The 21997-nt window shown below is 47.5% G+C and overlaps 1 protein-coding gene across 1 annotated transcript; it reads right to left on the bottom strand.

Moving 5' to 3' along the window:
- Nucleotides 1–222: 222 nt before the first annotated feature.
- Nucleotides 223–21380, bottom strand: Pax6 (paired box 6). The gene is given in 15 exon segments (XM_032902581.1): nucleotides 223–1205; nucleotides 1900–2050; nucleotides 4532–4647; nucleotides 4761–4774; nucleotides 4776–4881; nucleotides 4884–4896; nucleotides 5081–5163; nucleotides 5612–5770; nucleotides 11534–11699; nucleotides 12402–12617; nucleotides 13541–13651; nucleotides 15561–15654; nucleotides 17028–17088; nucleotides 17450–17530; nucleotides 21295–21380. Coding segments are annotated over 14 exon segments (1425 nt in total). The 5' UTR covers nucleotides 17499–17530; nucleotides 21295–21380; the 3' UTR covers nucleotides 223–1119.
- Between the last annotated feature and the right edge of the window lie 617 nt (nucleotides 21381–21997).

The raw sequence follows: 21997 nt of genomic DNA, 5'->3' as shown, positions 1-21997 counted from the left end.
TTATTTCCTCAAGGGCCGTCAGGTTGCAAAGTAGAGTGTATGAAAGTAACCATTGATTTAGGACATTAACCTAATGTGGGAACAAAATTTGTAACACCACACTATAAGGTTAAAAAGAAAAAATAGTGTAATAAAGAAAATACAAAGGCTTTGGCATGGTTTTTTTTTTTACAATCAACAATGGTTAATTTTGATATGTATTTGTGAACAACTGCAAAACACTTGGGTTTAAAACTCTTGCAAGCACTTTTAATTGATTATGAATGAATTCTAGATGCACAAGATGATTGGACTGTGAACAGTAATACAGCTATATCTAAGAACAATTAACTTCTGCTGGCCAAGAAAGAAACAAATGATTCCATGAAAATGTGTATAAAACAGCTATAGAGTATTCTTGTCAAATATAAATGAAATTAACTTTATTATAGAAATCATTCTGAGGATTTCTAGGGAAGACAAATACTTACATTTTGACATAAAACAAATTGGATTATATCGAAGACACACTCTACCTTTTAGCTATCAACTTCTCCTCGAATTCATATCTTACCCTTTTTTGCACATAAACTTCATCTGTTAACAACCTTTGGAAAAACCAACAGATATTTTTTACATATATCTAGTGTATGTTGTTCCATGTTTAATTATATGCAAAGGAATGATACAAACTTGGAACATCAGTCCATAAACTATGAACAGATGGGTAGAAGTATTCGATATATCTTGATAAAACTCTTAAATCCATGGCAAATCTTGTCGATCATGGTTTCCTTTAAACAACCACATGAGCCAACACAGATCCAAGATCCAACAGCCTGTGTTGTTCTTTTCTTCATTATAACATACAAATGCCCATTTACAAATAATACACCAAAATGAATAAAAGTTTGGATACCAAAATGAAGATTTGTTCCAACTGATACCGTGCCTTCTGTACGCAAAGGTCCTGGTTTCTAGTCCATTCCCGGGCTCCAGTATAGGACACAGTTGTGAAGTGAAGTGCTTCTAACAGCCATTTCTCTCTCTTTCCTGAATACCCAACTGCTGTGTCCACATAGTCATTGGCTGAGTGAACACAATCCCCCTCTTGATCACATTCTCTCTCTTTCTCTCTCTTTACTGTAATCGAGGCCAGTACTGAGACATGTCAGGTTCACTTCCGGGAACTTGGACGGGAACTGACACTCCAGGTGAAATGAGTCCTATAAATGGATACAAAAGCAGAGGTATTTTCTACAATAGAGCACAGCATGAACACACGGGCTTCCTAAACTTCCTAACACTTACTTCATAGTACTTTTTAAACATTATATTAAAAACAGGAAAGAAAAAACTTTGAACCACTAGAAAGGAAAGCAGACCTTTTGAACCTAGAGACTATGTTTACACAGATCTCATGACACCCAATGTTTGGAACTTTCTCAGAGCAACCAGCTCTGAAAGACTTAGATGCTACATTCTCAGAAGCCAAAAATTGGGCTGGGAGGAAGAACCAGGCCTAACTTCTACAATCCTCGGTTGGCATCAAGAAGCTAGAAGATGTAAAAGTCTTCTAAAAAGTTCCCATCACATCAAGTTCCATGGACCCTCACTGTCCAGCTCTGACTAAGGCATCATCTGAAAACTTGATTTGGGTCCTTGTCTTCATACTCTTTCTCTGTGATCACATTCACCACCATAAATGATGACTCTTGTCTATATGCTGTCAATGCGCTAACTTAACTTAATTTGTCCTTTTCAGTCTGTTTTCTCTCAAGCCAAGAGCAGTGAAATATTCAACACAGTCCTTAACGCAAGGTCAGAAGTTGATTTTCAAGTCAACAGTAAACGCGTTGTGAAAGATTAGCTGGCCAAAGAGGCCCAGTAGATGTCTCTGCGCAGCTACAGAGAGCTCACCTGTTGAAGTGGTTCCCGAGGTGCCCATGGGCTGACTGTTCATGTGTGTTTGCATGTGCGGAGGGGTGTAGGTATCATAACTCCGCCCATTCACTGAAGGGCTGGTGGGCAGCATGCAGGAGTACGAGGAGGTCTGACTGGGGACTGGGGGCTGCCAGGAGAAAGAAAAACCTGTGATTACTGGAACCACCAGACAACTACATCCCAGACTACCTCTTCTTCAGGGCCTGCCATCGAACTTGGTCATTACTGATGCCTCTTTGGAATGTCCTAAAATTCATTGCCACCGCCAGAGCATACTGTGTACTAAAATTCTGAAACACAGTAAATGCAAACAAACGTCCAGTTCTAGTAGTCTGCCCTGTCTTTTACGTCTGCTAGAGTTACTATGATGTAAGTAAGATCTCCTCCTCTACAAACCTGGATCTATTTGGGAATGCTGTGATCCCCAAATTCCATAGGTCAATAGAGCAATAGGAGGACTCTCTGGAAAGTTTGATGTAGGGACCTTGGGACCTTTCCAGTGCTGAACTTGTAGGATTAGAGATTTAAAACAAACAAACAAAAAACCCCACACAACCATAATGAAGTCAAATTGAAGAGGTTAGAAATGTCAGAGTGATTATAACTTGAAACACAATCTGAGAATTAACTGTGACTTTTTAACTGACCCCAAACCCCTGACTGAGTCTCATCCATAAAATTGTATTGCTATCTTCTAAGCACTCAGAACAGAAATGTTGAGGAGATAAATGTCTCTCATAACTAAACAAGAAATATGCAGGCTAAAGTTCCCTCGTGAAGGCTCTTGTGGTTACTTGAGGTCAAAAAAACACAGGAGGTAAATCAATAGATCCAGAGGCCGTTCTGCCCTGCAAATGCTTGACATCCTCAAATCCTCCTTCACAAAGACTGACACCCACCAAGGAAGGTCCAGTAGGAGATACCTATTCTTTGCAAGACAGAGGATTTTGGTCAACAGGAAGAAGCCATTGACAGAGAAAGACTACCTCTCCCTAGTCCGAAACTGAAACAGTAGTTCTCTCTGAATGATAGATTCAGATTGTTTCTATTTTCTTTGTTCAATGAAGCCATTTACTATGTAAGTATACAATCTGTGTAATTTTTCAGTCAGTGTTTAAAATAAACCAACCCAACATATTTCTTTATAAATGGAAGCAAGCTTAATGTAATCCCTCATCTATTTAATTACTTCTGTTTTTTCCCCCATGTGCACATCATGTCACCTCAGAGAAACCTAGATACTGCTACAATATATAAAAATGCACAAGATACTTGATGGCCTCATTAAAGTCAGACGATGACTGCTCGTGTCAAGTTCAAAAAGGCAAACAGGCCTAAAGGGCCCGGCCAGAATTTCAGCTTGCATTTGTTTCTAATTCCTGTGATCACTTCCTCTAGGCAAACGGACTCCTGGGAAATTCCAAAATAGTTACAGCAAAACCAAACTAAGAGGCTGTTGGCCCCTTCATTCACATCAGTCGCACCATATCCAACAAACAGCAGATACAACAGAGAAGAAGCACGAGACTCCATCCTCGAGAGCTGCTTACCTATCTAGTTCCAATACTGGCCTGAAGATTGGGAGACTTTATTTTGCCGTTATTTGAATTCCATACCCAGCAAAAGATGTTCAGTGGAGACTAAGTAATCTGTGTAACCCCCAGAACTGTCTCCAGCAGGGCTCACATCTTAGACCTGCAGGCATATATATTATGGTCGTACAAGCAGAAGCCTTAGGAATGCTGGCGTTCAGGAGCCATGCACAACTTACGTTAGACAATGCCAGCTTGGTCCAGGACCTACCCCTAAGAACACAGGCCAGGGGGTTATAGTAAGAATGCCATGCAGCTCTGTGGGCAGCAAGGGTTACCACTGACCTGTCACATGGGCTACAGCTGACACACATTAAATTTCTAGCAAATACTTTCTATCCCATTTTTTTTTGTACTTTTAAATACAGAAAGAAGTAGTTTCCCTATTTCACTAAATGCATTTCACTCCCTAAAGAGGAATCTCGGTTGGGGATTTAGCTCAGTGGTAGAGCGCTTGCCTAGCAAGTGCAAGGCCCTGGGTTCGGTCCCCAGCTCCGGAAAAAAAAAAAAAAAAAAGAGGAATCTCACTTTTCAGCCCCCCACTCTCCCTTTATTCTCTCTTCCTCACCAGTTTCTCACACAGACCATAATTATTCCTCAAAATGTCCATGCTGCTTCTGCATTTATTAATACAAAGACACTAACATAAACACAAACTCTATACATACCAGCACCTTACTATCTTATATTACTATGCCAGCATGGTTTCTACCTTGTCATGCAAACTTCCCTGGCGGCCGAAACAGACCTCAGTCCCACCCAGTACTACGCAGCTACACGATGATGAAAGACACATCAGCTTGACTGAGCAGATCGAGTGTTTGTTTTTCAAGGGCACGAATCAATCAATCAGTCCATCAATCAGCTAAAAGAGGCTGGATTGACTGTCTTAAAGTTGACTGGTCAGGCCAATCACTGTCACAGGAAGGACTCCCGAGGGTGCAAATGCAACGGGTGGGGTCTGCGAGCCTGAAGCCATGGCCTGCCCTGTGCAGCAGGTGGCCATCCTCTCTTACTTGCATAGGCAGGTTATTTGCCATGGTGAAGCTGGGCATCGGCGGCAAAGCACTGTACGTGTTGGTGAGGGCGGTGTCTGTTCGGCCCAACATGGAACCCGATGTGAAGGAGGAGACTGCAGAGGAAGAGAAAAGAGGGCGAGAGAAGGGCAAGGTCGTTACAGGGCAAGGGAAAGCCAGGGGCCGGTGGGGTTAAGAGCCTTTCTTGGCAGTTGGCATCTCTAGTTACCAGGTGTGGTGGGCTGGAATTGGCTGGTAGACACTTGTACTGAAACCTGCTGATAGGAATGTGACTGGGGTGTTGCTGCCATAGGACTGGTTTGCTTTTTTTCTTCTCCACTTGGCCCTTGATTAAAAAACCACACCTGAAATGCATGGGACAGGTTAGCCCTACCAGCCCTGCTGCAAACAAAAACCTCTCCATTCCCATCCTTGCCCTAGGACCAGGGAGTCTTTGCAAGCTAACCCTGTTTACATCAATGACCGGCATACAGGCAAGGCAAAAGGTAAGTACCCACAACACACAAACCCAACATGGTCCCCAGGTACCTGTATCCTTGCTTCAGGTAGATCTATTTTGGCTGCTAGTCTTTCCCGGGCAAACACATCTGGATAATGGGTCCTCTCAAACTCTGTAAGAATATAAGTTGTTTCTATGTTATGCCAGAACACAAAATAATCCGAACACTGGATCAAGCTAGCTTTTAACACCCAACTCCCATCTCATCCAACCAATTTCCTTTCAAACAGCTTGGCAGTGTGCTGACTGTGCTTGCAAGAACTTTCCCACCAGAGCCAGTTAGGTTTTCTTTGGAATGACATCTAGGGCATTGCTGGAAATGCCCTTATCTGGGGCCTGAGACAGCCAGATCATCGTTTCCTTTGTATGTCAGGATTTTAATATCTCAGTACTGGTGTGCGAGAAGAAGAAAGAAAGCGCACAGCGCACCCAGAGAAGTTGGGGGTGGGGGGCTTCTCAGCCTTTATGCAAAGGGCCCTGGCTAATTTTAGCCCTTTGTGCTGTGGCTGTGGCATTTGCTTTGATTTAAGGTTTCTCTACTTTGGAAATTTCCCAGTCACCTTTCTCCAGAGCCTCAATCTGCTCCTGGGTAAAAGATGTTCTGTTTCTCTGCAGCTTCCGCTTCAGCTGAAGTCGCATTTGAGCCTCATCTGAGTCTTCTCCATTGGAGCTGATGGAGTTGGTGTTCTCTCCCCCTCCTTCCTGTTGCTGGCAGCCATCTGCAACAAAAAGAATAGGACAATAAGAGAAATCAGAATGACATGGAGGCCCCTGATGGGACTTGGTACAGTTATGAACTCCGAGGACTGCGTAGTCTGTATCTCCACAAAGCCTCCCTAAGTTAATCAAGTGTTAGCCTCCCTTTGATGACACTGTCACCTGAGTCACATTCCTCTGTTTTCATCTAGATGAGACCTGACAGTACTCTCACACACGGCACTGTCTCTTTGAATGACAAAGCAAGCCAAAAAGTTTCCAGGCAAAATGATCTTTCCCTGCTGACTCTGACTCCTCACCCAGTTCCCTCGCCCTACAGAACATATTTACCTATGTCTGTGTTGGGAAAATAGAGTGATGTGCAAGATTTCAGCTGATCTATAATCAGTAATTCCTATCTAATCAATTAGATGTTGATAGGTTTGTAGAAAATGCTATTAAGAAACCAAACCAAGCTTGTAATCTTTTTAAAAAAATATTTATCTAGTTTTTATTTGAATTCTGCACAGTCAATTTCATTTTAAAGGTTGTGAATTTAGAAGTGCTTGCATTGTTCTGCAGTTTTATTCAACCATTGTGTGAGTGTGTTTCGCCTTGACACCTATTACGAGCACAGCTGTAATTATATCATCACCAAGAACAGGCTATAATTGCTGAAAATGGAATTTTATATTTAGATAAAAGGACTGTCCATTCTTTGTAATGTGTTGCACCAGAGAAAAGTAAGATTTCTTTTAAATTTTTAACGTGTAATTTTAAGAGAGAGATGGTGGAGAGTTCACTAACTAGCTAAATAAGCTGCAGCTGAGTCCTTGGCATATCATTTAAGTGGTACATTTTTAATTAGGGCATTTCCACCACTTTTAATGTAATTTCTATCATTAAACTGGGAAAGTTTCATTGTTTTCCTTTGCGCTGGGTGAAGCGCTCTGCACTTGGGCTAACTGGCTCTGCCGTGCACCTTGCGGGCAAGGCGGCGGTCTGTGGGAAGGAAAGGACTCAGGCCTCGGCTGGGCTTCCCAGGGCACTGCAGGCTGAATCTCGGGTCCTGAGGCCTGTGGCCCCCAGGGGATACCAACAGGAACTGTTCCCTCCCGATCCTAGAAACTTGGCCAATTTTGGGGGAGGGGGCGCCAGGCCTCTGTGGGAATCGACTTGGCCAGGAATATCATTTATAACCAGGAGACAATAGGCAGCGCCTTCAAAGCGTTCAGGGAATTGTGACAGGATCTAGTGGGATCTTTTCAGGAACTTTGAAATGTTTTAAAACCCCAACTTTCTCCCCCATTTAAACAGGCGGATTCATCGGCACTGGCCACCATATGGGCCCTTGGAGATCTATTGAGATGACCACCAACACTTGAATAGCAAGGGGCTGCTTTTCAGCACCACACAATGCCCGGCGAGTAAGGGAAACTATTAAACTCCTGGGGCAGGAGCGTTGGCAAACTTTCGTGGGCAGAATTTTGAGGCCACAATAAGCACGGACAACAAAAGGATTCTCTTGAGGCGTGCAGCGGGCCACATTGTGTTACAAGAAGCCCAGTCAACAGACTTTTCAGCGAAGTGTGTTAACCCTCTGCTCTGCTATCATTAATCACTGTCCGGAGAGCGGGCGCCTCGGTGCTATTTAGGGCGCTTGGCTGGAGGGGGCTGGATGGGGGGCCAGGGCAGGGTGGAGGGAGGTGGGGAGGGTGAATGGGGACCAGAGCTGGGACTGAGGGGAGGCGAAAGGAGAGAAGCTAAAGGGGAAGAATGGTGTGGGGGAGGGGCAGAGAGAGATAGAGGGTTCCAAAGAGATGATGGTCAAAAAGGTATAAGACGGGACAGAGGGGGGAAATGTAGAGGGAAAAGAGACTGAAGAGTCGAGGAAGATGGGAGAAAACGAAGAAAGGGAAGAGGAGGAGGGAGCGTGTATTGGTAAACAAGCCGCAGGCATCTTGCCCTACATCAGAAGAGTGGGGGAGGGGAGGGTCGCCTGCCGAAGGAGACGCCGCCGAACTCACGTGTAGGGGCACAAGTGGCTGTACTAATTTGCTGCCCCAGGTCTCTTGAGGACTACTCAAAGTGGTCCCCCACCCAGGGGGAAAAATGATGAGGGCCTGTTCCTTTTCCTTTTAATTGTCTGATTCGGTGAAGGAGGATGTAATTTTGCTCCCCCACCCCCCTTTGGAACTACTAGAAAAGTCCATCGGTTACTGCTTTTGGAAAACAAACACAATCCGGCCTGGTCACTTATGCCTCCTCGCAAAAGAAAAGCCCCACCCCTGTCCCTTCTCTGGCTCGATAGATCTTGCCAATTGAACAAAGCTGAGGGTCTCCCTCCGAAGACGCCTGCAGATAGCGTTCTCTATTCTCATCTGCTTCTTGGACATTCTCCTAATTTTAAAGCAGAGGAATTATATCCACTGTCCTCCAAGCTCGGGCACTACTTGTACATAAGCATGTGCTGGTGACATAAGCCTAGGGCTTACAGTACCTTGGGAAGTGATATTTAGGGAGAAAAATAAGTCTATAGGAGCAGGGAAACGGCATTTAAACCCTGTTTTGTTTCTTCTTTTTAAAAGTGGAGTCAATAAGGAGAGAACGCTTAGGGATTCGCCGAGGCCGCTGCCTGGGCCGCCGGCTCTTTACCAGCCCAGAAAGCAACACTGAAAATGTGTTCACTACTTTAAAAGTAGCTAATGCTTGCAGCCAGGTGACTGAGTGCTCGCTTAGAAAGAGCTGGCGGGTTGTGGGGGGGTTTTTTTGGGGGGGGTGTTTTTGTTTTTTGTTTTGGGTTTTTTTTTGCACCCTCCCCCACCCCACCCCCGCCTTTGGTGACTTTACCTTCCATCCCTAAATCTTTTAAGAAACTAAAAATAGAAGTTAGAGCTCTCTAATTCCCCACACGATAAACTTAAGTGGCAGACAATTAAGATATCTCCTTTAAAAGGCGTCCCCTCCTAGCGGCGCAAAGAAGGGACCTTCAATGGGCGCCGTGCACCTCCCAGGCTAATCCCAGCGGAGAGTGAAAGCGCCTCCCATTATCCCAGCCCCAGGACCATCTGACGCAGGGGATAGGATTTGTTTCCTGGAAGAAGAAGAGGAGAGAAAGAGAGAGGGAGAGGCGGGGAAACAGAAAAGAAAAAAGAAAAAAAAAGTCGCTGGGAAATAAAATCATTCCTTAGTTTCTTAGCGTCTTAATCAGTGAGGCGGAAAACAAGCAAGAAAAGATAGCAACGCGGTTGCGGAACCTTTTCAGCTCCGGAGCGCGGATCAAAACATTGAAGCATCTGTTGAAAGGAGGCTGACTAAATCCTATAGAGGGCCTGGGTATTATGGGGGTTGGGGAGAGGGAAGGAGATGAGAAAAAGTGTCTTCGTGATCCCTAAAACCACCAAATCGCTGGAGAATTGGGGCTGGATAGAGTCGTCTCGTTATTGTCAGCCCACATCGTCAGGATTTTATTCACCGCCGCGTGGCGTAGATCAGATGGAAACCATATTTGTCTCCCTCAGAGACCTAACCTCTCCTTATGCTTTTGGAAATGGACTCTTTACAACCCCAGATCAGCCTCTCGGGCTGGAAAGGAGGCCAGGGAGGGAGGGAGACCCTCTTAGCACCAAAGAACCAGAGGAATCCCCAGGAATTTAAGCCTGAAGAGCTGACACTGACCACAGAACCCGAGGTCCCCACGCCCAAGATTCTCCTTTGGAGCCAAGTTTCCTCCCCACGCTGGAAGCGGAGCAGAGAGCCCGGGAGGGGGGTGCACTTAGGTGAGGGTAAGCAAGGTGGGTGGGTGGGACACTCAAGAAGTGTATGACCCCGCATTCTCTAGTAACTAGCTGCCTTAAGTTGAAAGCTCCTGAACTAGCGCCACCTCTCGCCCTCAGTGGTCACCACCAGGCCCTTGCCGCCTTTTAGTCTCCAGTTCTCAGGCTCCCAGGGAGGAAAACCTGCCCTAAGCAGGCGACGCTTCCTCTAGCGGAAGTTAATACCCTGGACTTTAGTCTTAGCACCCAGAAACAGGAAAGGGGTGTTCATTCCCTGGTCCCCGAGCAAACCTGACCCCCAAACGCCCGGGAAGCGCAGAGGGGAAGGCTTCTGGGCTCAGCCCTCCTAGATCTGAGTTTCTGGGCCTATTGCCCACAACCAAGACACCTTCGATCAAGTGGGCGAGGAAGGGGTTAGCAGAACTGCATAGTGTGGGAATGGAGAGTGGACTGTCATCAGCTGGAGTTCTAACTTCTCTAGGGTGTATCCTTTGGGAACGCTTGAGGGGAATCCTAGTTTCAAACCTCGGGCCCTGCGGGGTTGGCTATGTCTTTTTCTAGCTGGTCTTAAAAGACACCGGAGACACCTGGACCTGTGAGCGCTCTGAGCTCCAACTCTCAAAGCTGCAGGTTCGAGATCACCTGAGGGGTACCGCGGGGGTGGGGGAGCGGGGGGGGTGTCACCCAAGGGAGTCCTGTCCTGCCCATCAGAAGCCCGCACTGACCAAGAGCGGCAGCGGCGCTGGGAAACCAGAAAGGAGCACTTTTCTCCCTACCATCCCAGTGTCCGTCCTATATTGTTTTCTGCTCTTAAAACTGACATGTCTAATTGGCAATTGGTGCCGAATCGTGTCCAGAGGTCTCTTGTGGAACATTTCTACAGCTGTCTCCTTCAACTAGACGCTTATTCATGTCGCCTTAATGAGAAACAAAACGTTCTCTAATGAGCAATTACAGAGCGACAGGATTGTTCCCATAACAAATTCTTGCGAGTGACAGAAGCATCCTTTGTACCAGATATTTCGCATACTGTTACCGATTTTCCCTTCTCTAACCCGGCTCTGTGGAGGCGCCCTGCACGCGGGGCCGGTCCAAGAGCTCACCGATTCACAGTAGCCCTTTCGCAGTCCCTGCGCCGCCCCCGGCCCTACGCCCCTAGGCTATGTGGTGCTCCCGGGAGTGAGACGCCTCGTCCCATTATCCCGCATATTATCTCCTTGTCACGAAGACAACAAATACCGATTAATCTTCGAAGTAAACTGTTTCCCATTCTTGACCAAGTTACCTCGGTGTGAGTGGGAAGGGGAGAGAGCCAATCCACTCACTCCTCTTCCTGCACCCTTCTCACAGATCCTTGGAAAGGAAGACAGTTCCTATGTGTCCCCCAAGCCCCAGAGCCTCTTCTCTTAGCCTCAGTCCAGTACTCAGTTTCCCCACCTCACTTCTAACCAGTTGCCACCACCGAGAATAAGAACTGGAAGCCACGGTGCAGGGGTAGGGGGCGAGTAAGTGGGTTAAAATGTTAAAGTTGGGGGAGGGAACCCCCAAACTGGTTATGCACATTGGAGGCGGGGTAGTGGTGGTCTGCTCTCTCCTAACACCTTACTCAAAGTCACATAACTGTCAATTACTTCAAAAGCAAATAATACAATTATATTTACCTTACAGACTCTCTCTCTCTCTCTCTCTGTGTGTGTGTGTGTGTGTGTGTGTGTGTGTTAAGTTGTCCCACTTGTACTGCGAGTGTACTCTACTGTATCTTAATGTCAAATTTGAATAAGGCACCACTAGGTTCAACCTTACATGCGCACAACCTCCTAACTACTTCATACAACCCTTAACACACATAATCCTTACAGTCCCGTATCAACAAGATGGTGTCACAAACAACAATTACAAAGTGTGACTTGGGGTACCTAAGCCTTCAAGGATAGTAACCCCTTTCATCTCCTAAGCAGTAGGAGCCCAGAGGAGGAAACCACTTCGGGAAGGTAGCTGCTTGAGTTTTACCTTGCGTGGGTTGCCCTGGTACTGAAGTCCCGGGATACCAACCAGGGCGGGTGCCCCAGCTTCCGGTCTGTCCGTTCAGCATCCTTAGTTTATCATACATGCCGTCTGCGCCCATCTGTTGCTTTTCGCTAGCCAGGTTGCGAAGAACTCTGTTTATTGATGACACCTGCAAATCAAACCAAATGGTGGTGTCTCCGAAGGACATAGTCACCCAATCTTACGTCCCTATCTCAGCTCTCCCAAGCTTTAAAGAATGACATATGCAAAAGCTCCCAGCCATCCTGGGACAGTCCGTGGATTTTTAGCTATATTGTGGAAAGAATGACAGCTATCATATTATTCCTGGAAATGAAATTGGATAAAAAGGAAGGAGCAGCCTTTCACCTCTGTAGAACATCACTAACGACAGCTCACCGGGCTTCTCGGTTTTGATGAAAGACTCCATGATAAAAGATTTCAAGTTAATTTAGAGATTTACTTTATTATAGAGCAGAAATGGAAGCATGTTGCCTGAAAGAAGCTTTCAGGAAGGTGCTTTGAGGGGAATTTAGAATCTGGTTTCCATTTTCATTTTCATTTTCCTCCTTGATTCAAGTGCCTTTCCCTAATTCCTTTGACCCCTGGTTTGTGGTACACAAATGAAGAGAACTACTCCCCACCCTTGACTCCCATTTTACAGATGGTCAAAAAGGCAAAGCCCACCTCTCCATATCCCCAGGTACCCTGGAGACCCATGCAAATCAGGGAAGAGAGGAAGAGAGATGATAAGGCATTGGGAGAGAAAAGCCTGAGGAGATAAAGAAGTGCCAGAGATGGGGAGAGCGTGAGGAGCTTGGTGCAAGGGAGACAATGTTCACAATGAACTTACACTGGGTATATTGTCGTTGGTACAGACCCCCTCGGAGAGTAATCTGTCTCGGATTTCCCAAGCAAAGATGGACGGGCACTCCCGTTTATACTGGGCTATTTTGCTTACAACTTCTGGAGTCGCTACTCTTGGCTTACTGCCTCCGATTGCCCTGGGTCTGATGGAGCCAGTCTCGTAATACCTGCCCAGAATTTTACTCACACATCCGTTGGACACCTGCATTGGGGAATTGGACAAAAAAAACCACATTATTAATAATTTCAAGACAAAAATAAAATTGTTTAAGTATGCATTAAACAATGACAAGCTTACGTTTTCACTGTCCAGCACCTGGACTTTTGCATCTGCATGGGTCTATAACACAAAAATATACCTTCAATGGTACGAGAACTTACTATAGAGAGCTTTTTTCCTTAAAAATTACATCTGTAGCCCTAAAACTACAAATATGATGATACTTTCAAACACTTGGAATTATTTTTTTAAAAGCTTTCAAAAAAAACTATTTTTCTAAACATTGTGTGAAGATGCATCAAAACTAAGTCAGGTTAATTTTTTTGTGCTGACCTTTGACCTTGCTTAAAGCAGTATTAGGTTTTAAAGAACAAAGGGAAAATAATCTAATTTTTTTCCCTTAAAATTTTGCCCAACTGAGCAGATGTGAATTAGGAATAGATAGCATTTGCCTCTGAAAATCCATATACATTCTTCACAAACATGGTGGATGCAGACAAATCTCTAAAATCTGAGGTTAGCACGGGATGGGGAGAGGGGAATGAAATTATCCCAGTTTATATAACTCAGCTCATTACAGTTTATACACTGTTACCACAATGAATGTCCTTACCAAATGAAAAGATGTAGTTTTTTAATTCACTCACATTCTTTTTCTTACGCAGATGAATTATCTTACATAACTGACTGAGGTTGAAAGAGATGGGGACCGTGGTGGAAGGAGAGGGGAAAGCTGGAAGGTAGGGAAGTTGGTGGGGATGGACTTGGTGAGGGTGGGTTGGTCCATAATTAGTAGTGTTTACAGTAAGAAATAAAGAGAGGACGCTTAGAGTGGAGGACCACGGGACGAGGGGCGGGGTAGGGTGGGTAGGGAGCTGCAAGTAGGGCAGCCAGGGGAGGATCACCTGCAGAATTCGGGAAATGTCGCACGGTCGGGCCCCGCTGTGAGCTAGCTCTACGATCTTCTGCCGGGTGGAGTCCGGCAGTGGCCGCCCGTTGACAAAGACACCACCAAGCTAGAAGAAGAAGAAGGAAGAAGAAGAAGAAGAAGAAAGAAGAAGAAGAAAGAAAGAAAGAAAGAAAGAAAGAAAGAAAAGAAAGGAAGAAAGAAAGGAAGAAAAGACCACAATGCAACCTCAGCTCCCTGCCAACCTGTGTGAACCTTAGCAATTAGGTCCTGGTTTAAAAAACAAAAACAAAAACACCCAACAACAGAACCACCAACCATGCAGGGTACTGGGGAGCCCAGCTTCAAATACAATTGACCTACCCATTGGACTGTTGTCAGACCCGGGAGAATACCCAGGAATATACCCACCCAGTACCACCATCACCACAGTAGTTCCCTGAGCCCATTGCCACCTTCATAAGCTCTCCCAGCCCTTCTTGGAACCCACAAGGGGTAAACATCAAGCTATTAAAGTCTCCTTCCTACATCACCTCTGAGTGTCACCAGAGTCCACACAGAAGTCTCTGCAGTGTTAGAATAGCGCTGCAAATCCCAAGCCCTGCACGGCCCGGCAGAATGTTATAAAACCTTAGCATGGTGATTTAACGCTGGCAGAGGTGCACAGCGCACAGCACCGTGTGTGTGTGTGTGTGTGTGTGTGTGTGTGTGTGTGTGTGTGTGTGTGCGTGTGCGTGTGTGTGTGTGTGTGTGTGTGTACACGCGCGCGCGAGTGTGTGTGGAAGAGAGCCAGAAAGATAAATTTGTCGCTAGTGACCCCCAATCCATACCTCCATAGCAGGCATGGGGTTGGAACCCCAACTCACACAGTGATCTGCCTGCCCCAAGTGGTGCTCAGAAGCCAGGAGCCTTCCCACCCGCCACTACTCGCTTTACTTCCGCTGCTGAACTCCACCCTCCCCCTCAGCCAAGGATACAAATATTAACAGAAACCCCAAACAGAAAAAGACCACATCACAGTGTCACCAGTCGGTCCTTCCTTCCACTCTTGTCTCACAACCTCTTCCCATTGTCTGGTCGTAGAGACTAGGGCGAGAGGGAAGGAGCGCCTCCATGAATTATCCTCCTCAGAAACCACAGGAATAAAAATAAAGCCAGTCCCCTCTTTCCACTTCCTCAGACATCTCCAACCTGCAGCCCCGTGTCTAGACAGAAGCCCTCTCAGGAAATGTGGTTCTCAGCTCCTCTCTTCTCTCCTCTCTTCTCCTCTCTTCTCCTTGGAGCCTCCTGATAAATTGACTCCAGGAGCCTGTGCTTCTTAGCAATAAATAAGCTCCAAATATAGAAGAGGGGGGAAATATGATGAGCCTCTCTGACATTTGTCTTTAAAATAAAACTAGCTGCACGTCAAGTTTGAGCTTAATTTCTGGAAATAGGCGGAAGTCGCTCCGGATCATGCATGGAAGGCTAATTGAAAAGATCAGTCGGGGCGCTTGTGGCAGCCTTGTCACTTTGTGACAGTGCTCCGCCGAAATTGTATCGTCACGACAAACGGGACGCCGTGATAAAACGACCTTTCTGTCCCTATTTGTAGATTCTGACTCGTCTCCCCTTCGAGGAGCTGCCTTTCTGGGACTTGAGGCTTGGGGCTGGGAGGAGGGGTTATTGGGCCTCTGAGGTGACAGGCGTTTGGGGATCTGGGTCCGGCCGTCCCGGGCCAGTGCAAGAGGGTACGTTGCACATTGCAAGAGATGGCCTCTTAAACAGGACAAGGCCTACCCTGCGCTTCCGGTTTCTCCTAAATTTTCTCTATCATCTACCTTGGCTTTCTAAATCTCATTTACCATGCTGGTATGGAGGACCATCTCTGGGGGGGGGGAGGAAAGAAAGAAAGAAAAAAAGCTTCCCCCCAAAAAAGAAAGGCCGTCCCAGAGAAACGAAGGGAAACTTTTCAAAAGCAAAGCCAGAGAATTCCCAGTCTACAGATTCCAGAGCGTACAAGGCCTCTAATCACAGACCTTCCTTATCCCTCGTTGCAAAACTAAGGTGTCCAGCACTTCCACACCTACAGCCTGCTTGTACTGGTCCGAGAGACACGGGGCCAGGGCGCTTCTGCCAGCATCGAAATGGCAGCGAAAAAACATAGCTCTAAATTCCCCTTTAGAGGTTAAGCCTCAATCATTGTGTCCCTTCCCTAGGGACTGCTGGCGTTCTCGCCCAGTGGCGATGATTATGCGCCTAGAATTCGACCGCAAAGCTTCTAATACGAAAACATATGGTGTCAATTTGGATGCTCCGCGCCTTGTGCACACCCGGGAACCAGCGAACGGCACAAAGCCTACAGGCCAACCCGCGACCCGTGCTCCTCTGGGCCTGCCAGCCAGACCATAGCATAGCGGCAAACGATCGCGACTGAACGTCTCAGCCCACCTGAAAACCTAAGGCTAGGAAGTCTGAACTCCAGGGTATGGATCTGACAGGTTCTGCATAAATGCAGTTGCAAAGCTCACACCTTTGCTCACTTTCCTGAGCTTAGTGTCCCTGGTCCTGTGGCATCATGAGCAGCTGGGCTCTCTAAGCTTGTCCAGTTCCACAACTGCAAGTTTCTAGGAGACCCAAACCTCGCCATACTCCCAAGCATAGTTGTAGCCTTAATTAAGACTGTGTAGACTCTTCACCCTTAACCCGGCCTAGCTTCACTGATTCAATTCAATCACATACCAGCAACCATTGGTTGAGCACAAAGGTTGGAGCCAAAGGGCCTGGGCAAAGGTAAGAAGAGAGGCACAAAGACTATGGAATCAAAGGCACCAGGAGCCTGGATTATCCAGAACCAACTCAGTTGCGCTTGCTAATGCAAGGTTTATCCAGTTCCTGAACGGTACAGCTTCCATTCTCTCCCCAGACCCAGTAAACCCTCCTTTCTTCACCCTGTGAGGTTTACTTCTCCACCAGGGTACCAGCCCAGGGTGCTCCACTCCCCTTCTCATCTAGGCCTGTAGCTAGGATGGGGAGGGGAGGAGCTGGACTGAGATTGACTAGGGGAGGGAAGCCCCCCACCCTTTGGGGTCAGTGGAACCTTAGTCTTGGCCCAAGCCAGGGGCCTCTTCTCAGGAAAGCCTACCTTTGCCCCGCCCTGCTCCCCAGCCCTCTCTCTGGGGTCAGAGCCGGGCAGGGGCAGGGAAGGAATATGATTACAGGATTTGAGGGGGGGTGGGGTTTTCTCGGCTGCTTCAAAACTCGGGCGAATAGTTTTGAAAAGGCCCCAGCCTCTGCCCTTCTAGAACACAGCAGAGCAAAACGCCTCCCAGCCTTCCCTCGCGGGCTGCTTGGCGCTCACCCTGTGCTGGCCGAAGAGAGCCCATGTCACCTCCCTCCCTCCCAGTGGTTTGGACTCAGCAGGGCCCAAGTCTCAGTGCACTCCCCTAACCCATGGCCTGCGTGACTCCAACCCAACAGTCAAGAGAAAGACCTGAGACACTTACTGTTCTGCATGCTGGAGCTGGTTGGCAGCCTCCGGATCCCACGGGGCTCGAATACGTGGCTCTGTTAGCAAGAAAATTGGAGTTAATCCTGGGCTTTGCACAGGTAGGCCTGTATTCCTACTGGGGAAGACCTGGTGCCTGAACTGGAGAATCCTCTTTTCTTAGAAACTGAGTTACTCAACTGCTTGGGGCGATCTGAGGGTCACCTAGTCCTGCCCTCCTATGCAAGCAAAATGGACTTTATGAGCTTCGAATAAAATAATCTAACATTCACAATCAGTTTCCCCAAATCTTTTAATAGTTAGCCCTTCAGTTTCAGAAACAGAAACAATGACCCACTTTTGATTTTTTTCCCCACTTGAACTATAGTCTTTAAAAACATTTTCAGATTTTGAAGCCCAAAACAGCATCATAAAACTTGCCTGAAAACTGGGCTATATGTCCACTCTTTGAATAGAAGATCTCACACATCTGCTCGCCCGCCCCTAGTTAAAGTCTTCTGCCTAAGACAAAACAGAGGGAGAGAAAGGTGTGTCAAATTGGCCCAGCGCATAGGTTGACTGACTGTCTGCGGCCCACTCTCAACCCAAAGTGAATCTAGGGCTAGATCCTTCTGCCCTGAAACACCAAACCCACTCCAAGCTTCCAGTGGCCTCTCCCACAGCAATCCACATCCTCTGGAAAAGGTTGCGTTGGCTAGGCTTCGGCAAATGGGGAATCTTGAGTTGTGGATCTCACTTTGCAAAACTAACAAGTAGCAGGGGAAGGGGACTTAGGGCTTAGACAGCACTAAGAAACCAAGACAGCAGAGAGAGGAAAAGAAACAGAGCTGGGGAGGGAAGGTGAGGAGTACCTGAAATCTGCCAAGGAAGAGAATGGAAGGGCTTGGTGACGCCTTGCTGTTCAGGTTAGGACGTCTGGGTGAGCCTCAGACCAAGCTGTCTCCTTTCCTGAGGCATTTCAGCACCACTATTGTCCCTAGACCCCTAGAACTAAGTTCTTTGGTTACTGCTTTATCCTTAACCAACCTCCCCAATACATACACCCCCAGAAGGCTTTCCAATCAGACCCCACAATCTGTGTCTCAGCTCCTTCCGGACTGAGCAAGTGGTAAGCCCAACTTTTTATCCTAAATCTCATTTATTGTAGCTAACTTCGGTTTTGGTGTTTAGATCTTTCTCTTTTCCCGTACTGTGACACCTCCTGTCTACCTCGCCTCACTGCTTTAAAAAGTACAAAAGGGAAGAGGTGAACACGGTCCACAAAGTCTACAGACACCAAACAATGGCTTCTGTGGCTTTCCCCAAACCGAAAGAGTAAATCCCAGACTCTCAGCCCAACAACACCAGGTCCAAGCAAAGGGACCAACAACTCTAACTCCACTCACGGAAGTCCTGACAGCGCCCCTCAAGGCTGCCAGTCCACCCGCCCTCCCGGCTTTCTCTCAAAAAGAGGATTCTTGGGAGAGAAGTGGAGAAAATAGTAAAGTAATTTCTTGTTATAAATATCTGGAGGTAATTGTGTTACTGGTGTGAGTTGTTAGGGGCTGTAAAAAGATACAAGGGCGCCGTGGGGAGCTCAATTGGAAAGGGAGAGTTACAATAAAGAGCCCATTCAAGAGGATTGCCCAGGGAAGAGGGCGGGGGTAAAATAATGAAATAGTCACAGCATCTCATTTTTGTTTTATTTTTAAGAAATCACCCCCCCCATTTTTGGCTATGATGATTAATTTTGCCGCCCTGCAAAGAATTCCAGGGATTATAGTTTTCACTTCAAGATCTTTTATGATTTAACTTTTAAGTAACTGAGAGGCAGCTCAAATCCATAAAACAAGTCTAAGATGAAGACTTTTCTCAGTGTCTGGCTATGACTGGACATAGCAAAGGACTAGAAACCGCCATTGCGGTTATCTCCTGAAGTCCCCTCCTGCCTTTAGGCCGGCTCCTGAATCTTCATCATGTCACCAACAGAAACCTCACCCAGAACAAAATGTCCATCATATACAGAGTACTCAAAGGGCAGCAGGTGTGTATGGGGGGAGGGTGGAATTCTGTTTGCAACAGAAACCTCCTAAGCTCTTCTCTAACCACATTTTTTACACAGCCTCAAGTCTCCATCCAGGCTCTGACCTCGGTGATACCATTTTAGAAAATTGTCTAGTTGATCCCCCCCAAGAGCTAGCTGATTAGTTTCCCAAGCTAGTGGGAAGGTGATAGCACTTCAGGTTCCGGTTTTGCTTGGTTCCCACCCTCCTCTCCTCTAAGAAGCTATCTAATTACCTAAGTAATCGTTAACACTCAGTGCAAAAGCACCCTGGGAAGCAGGGCACACCCTGCACCCGGAAGCAGTCCTGTTTTTAAAGAAGCTAGACCCCCTCTGCCTCAGTCCAAACCCCTAGCCTAGGCTAGGTCTTTGTATTGCCTTGGAAGGGTCATAGACCTGCATCAGGAATGAAGGAGTCTTCAGAAATCTCCAAGGCCACAAGGTCTGAGTCCACAAGTCCACTGGACCTCTGTCCCCACGCCCTGACCCAAACCCAAACCAGAGCTTTCACACTATGCTATTGTTTTAATTATTTAAATTTCAAAATCCACTCCCACATTCTTTAGCTGAAGCGTTAGGAGAAACTTGGTTTCTCTCCTCCTGAACCCCCTCCTAGAAATTAGCAATTAGGGCGACAAAGTTTACCCTCCAGGGCCAAATGATAATAACTCATCAATCGCCTTCAAACATATGCAAAAGATCACCAGCCGCCCTCCTCCCCCGCCAGCCGCAACAACTACTTTCTCTTGGATAAACTTGCTAAGCTTTCAAGGATTTTAGCTTTTCATTTGTTTTTCTGATCCTATCTCTTCAACCCTTCCCAAGTTCGAGTTTGACATCCAAAATGGCGAGAGAGAGAGAGAGAGAGAGAGAGAGAGAGAGAGAGAGAGAGAGAGAGAGAGAGAGAGAACATTCACTTTGTTTTTAAACTTTTTAGAAAGCTCATTAATGAAAGGCCAGGATTTTTAGCACTCGAAAAAGAAAGCATTTCCACTTGAAATTCAACTCCATTTCCCTCAATTACACTTGCTAAAATTCGAGGCTATTATGGCTCAGGGAGACTGAGGAGATCTGCCCCGGGAAAGAGGCAACAACTTTCTGAACTTTGAAAAGCCACTTTTCCTCCTGGGGTCTTAGAATCCAAAAGCTCTCGAATTACTCAGACTAATTAGCTGGGAGAGGACGTGATCCGAGGAGAGGGAAAGCCAGTGCTTTCATATAGATTTTTTCCCCCTTTAGGCCACACAAAGAAAAATATCAGTACATTCGAAAGAGGGGAGCAAACCGCCTTTCCAGCTCGAAACTTGTTGAGATGGCAACACGGGGCACAGTTTGGTCTATGGAGACACGGGAAAATACCCACCAAGAGCTGGAGGTGGGAGTCCACAGGACAAGGAACACACCAACTTTCGCAAGATAGAGTTGTGGGAAGCCGGGAGAGCTAGGGCGTTTGTTTCCAAATCGGAGCTCAGCGCTCGGCCGAGGCTGGAGGCGAAGGCCCTGGGGGGTGGATAGAAGCTGGCAGTCCTTGGGATTGGCTCGGAACTCCCACGGAGAGCGGGTCCGACCGCCTCGGCCTAGCGGCTTCCTTCGCGGCCCGCGCTCGCTCCGAGTTCCTCGTGGCCTCGGGCGCACGGGCGGCCGTGATGCCCATCCAGTCGGCTCCGGCTAGCGGAGGGCGCGATGACCCTTTGGCGCTGCGGGCAGTTCTGTGCCCCGGAGGATCTTGCACAAAGCCGGAGCGCGGACTGGCGGGAGGCGGCGCGGAGAGTCGGCTGGTTGGGCGCTCTCTGCGCGCTGGCTCGGCCGGGGCTGGACAAAAGCATCGCCGGTGGCTGCTCTCCGAGGCCTGGGGCACGGAGGAGCCTCTTCGTCCTTTTCGGCTGACCGTGAGCTTTTGGAGGCGCTGAAGCCGAGAGCTGCGGTTTGCGGGGGCGCCCTGCAGCCTAGCTGCTCTCGGAGAGGTTCAGCCGCACTTGCGCTGGTGCAGAGCCAGCCCGCTGCCCCGAGCTCCGCGCTGCTGCGGCTCGCGGACCGTCGCCCTCCGACGCGGGCTTTCGCTGGAAGTAGAAAGTTTGGGCTCCTGCGTGGAAACTTCTCCGGCCCAATTCTCCCGGCGTGGTAGTGGGGGAGGGGACCGGCGAGTGGGGAGGAAAGAAGAGAGGGAGAGACCTGCTAGGATATTGAAATATAAAGAAATCGAGAAGAAAGAAGTGGGACTCACCTTTAAGAGGCATCCTCTCTTTCGTCGTTGTTAAAGCTCCTGTCAAGAGTTTTGTTTGGCTTTTTTTTTTTTTTTTTTTTTTTTTTGTTGTTTTGGGTTTTTTCCCCTGTTGTTGCTTAAAGACCACAACGGTTTGAAATGACGGTATTTTAAAAGAGTTGCTCGTGAGAGTTTTCTCCACGGACGCTGCTGGGTTGGTGTGTGAGAGCAATTCTCAGATCCCTGGGAAGAAGACAGAGATTGACAATAAAATGGGCTGTCAGCGGCTGGAGAGTGAGAGATAAAGAGTGTGGGTGAGGGAAGTGGCTGCAGCCAGCACACCTATGCTGATTGGTGATGGCTCAAGTGTGTTAATGTGTGTGTGCCGGCGCCCGGCCTCGCCTCCACCGCTCCTCACTGGCCCATTAGCGAAGCCTGACCTCTGTCATCATCCTCCAGCAAAACACTTCCTCCTGCGCCTGAACCAGAGCGGGAAATGAGGCCGAGCCACGGTTCGCTTTTCAAACCCACTAATCACTCCGCAACATGCAAATGCACCGCTCGCTCCCACACAAAATATTGCTTTATGCAAAGCAGCGCCGGGGCCTCGCGCCAGCCGATTGGATGCTCCCTCTCCCTGCCTGGTGCAATTGGTCGGTTTGTTTGAATATGAATACACTTGTTTTCGGCTCTGCCGGTGGGTCCCGGCTTCTCTCTCCAGCGC

Source organism: Rattus rattus, chromosome 5 (assembly GCF_011064425.1).
Source record: "Rattus rattus isolate New Zealand chromosome 5, Rrattus_CSIRO_v1, whole genome shotgun sequence".
NCBI lineage: Eukaryota > Metazoa > Chordata > Mammalia > Rodentia > Muridae > Rattus > Rattus rattus.
The sequence above is the reverse complement of the archived record's forward strand: the minus strand, read 5'-3'. Positions and strand labels throughout refer to the sequence as shown.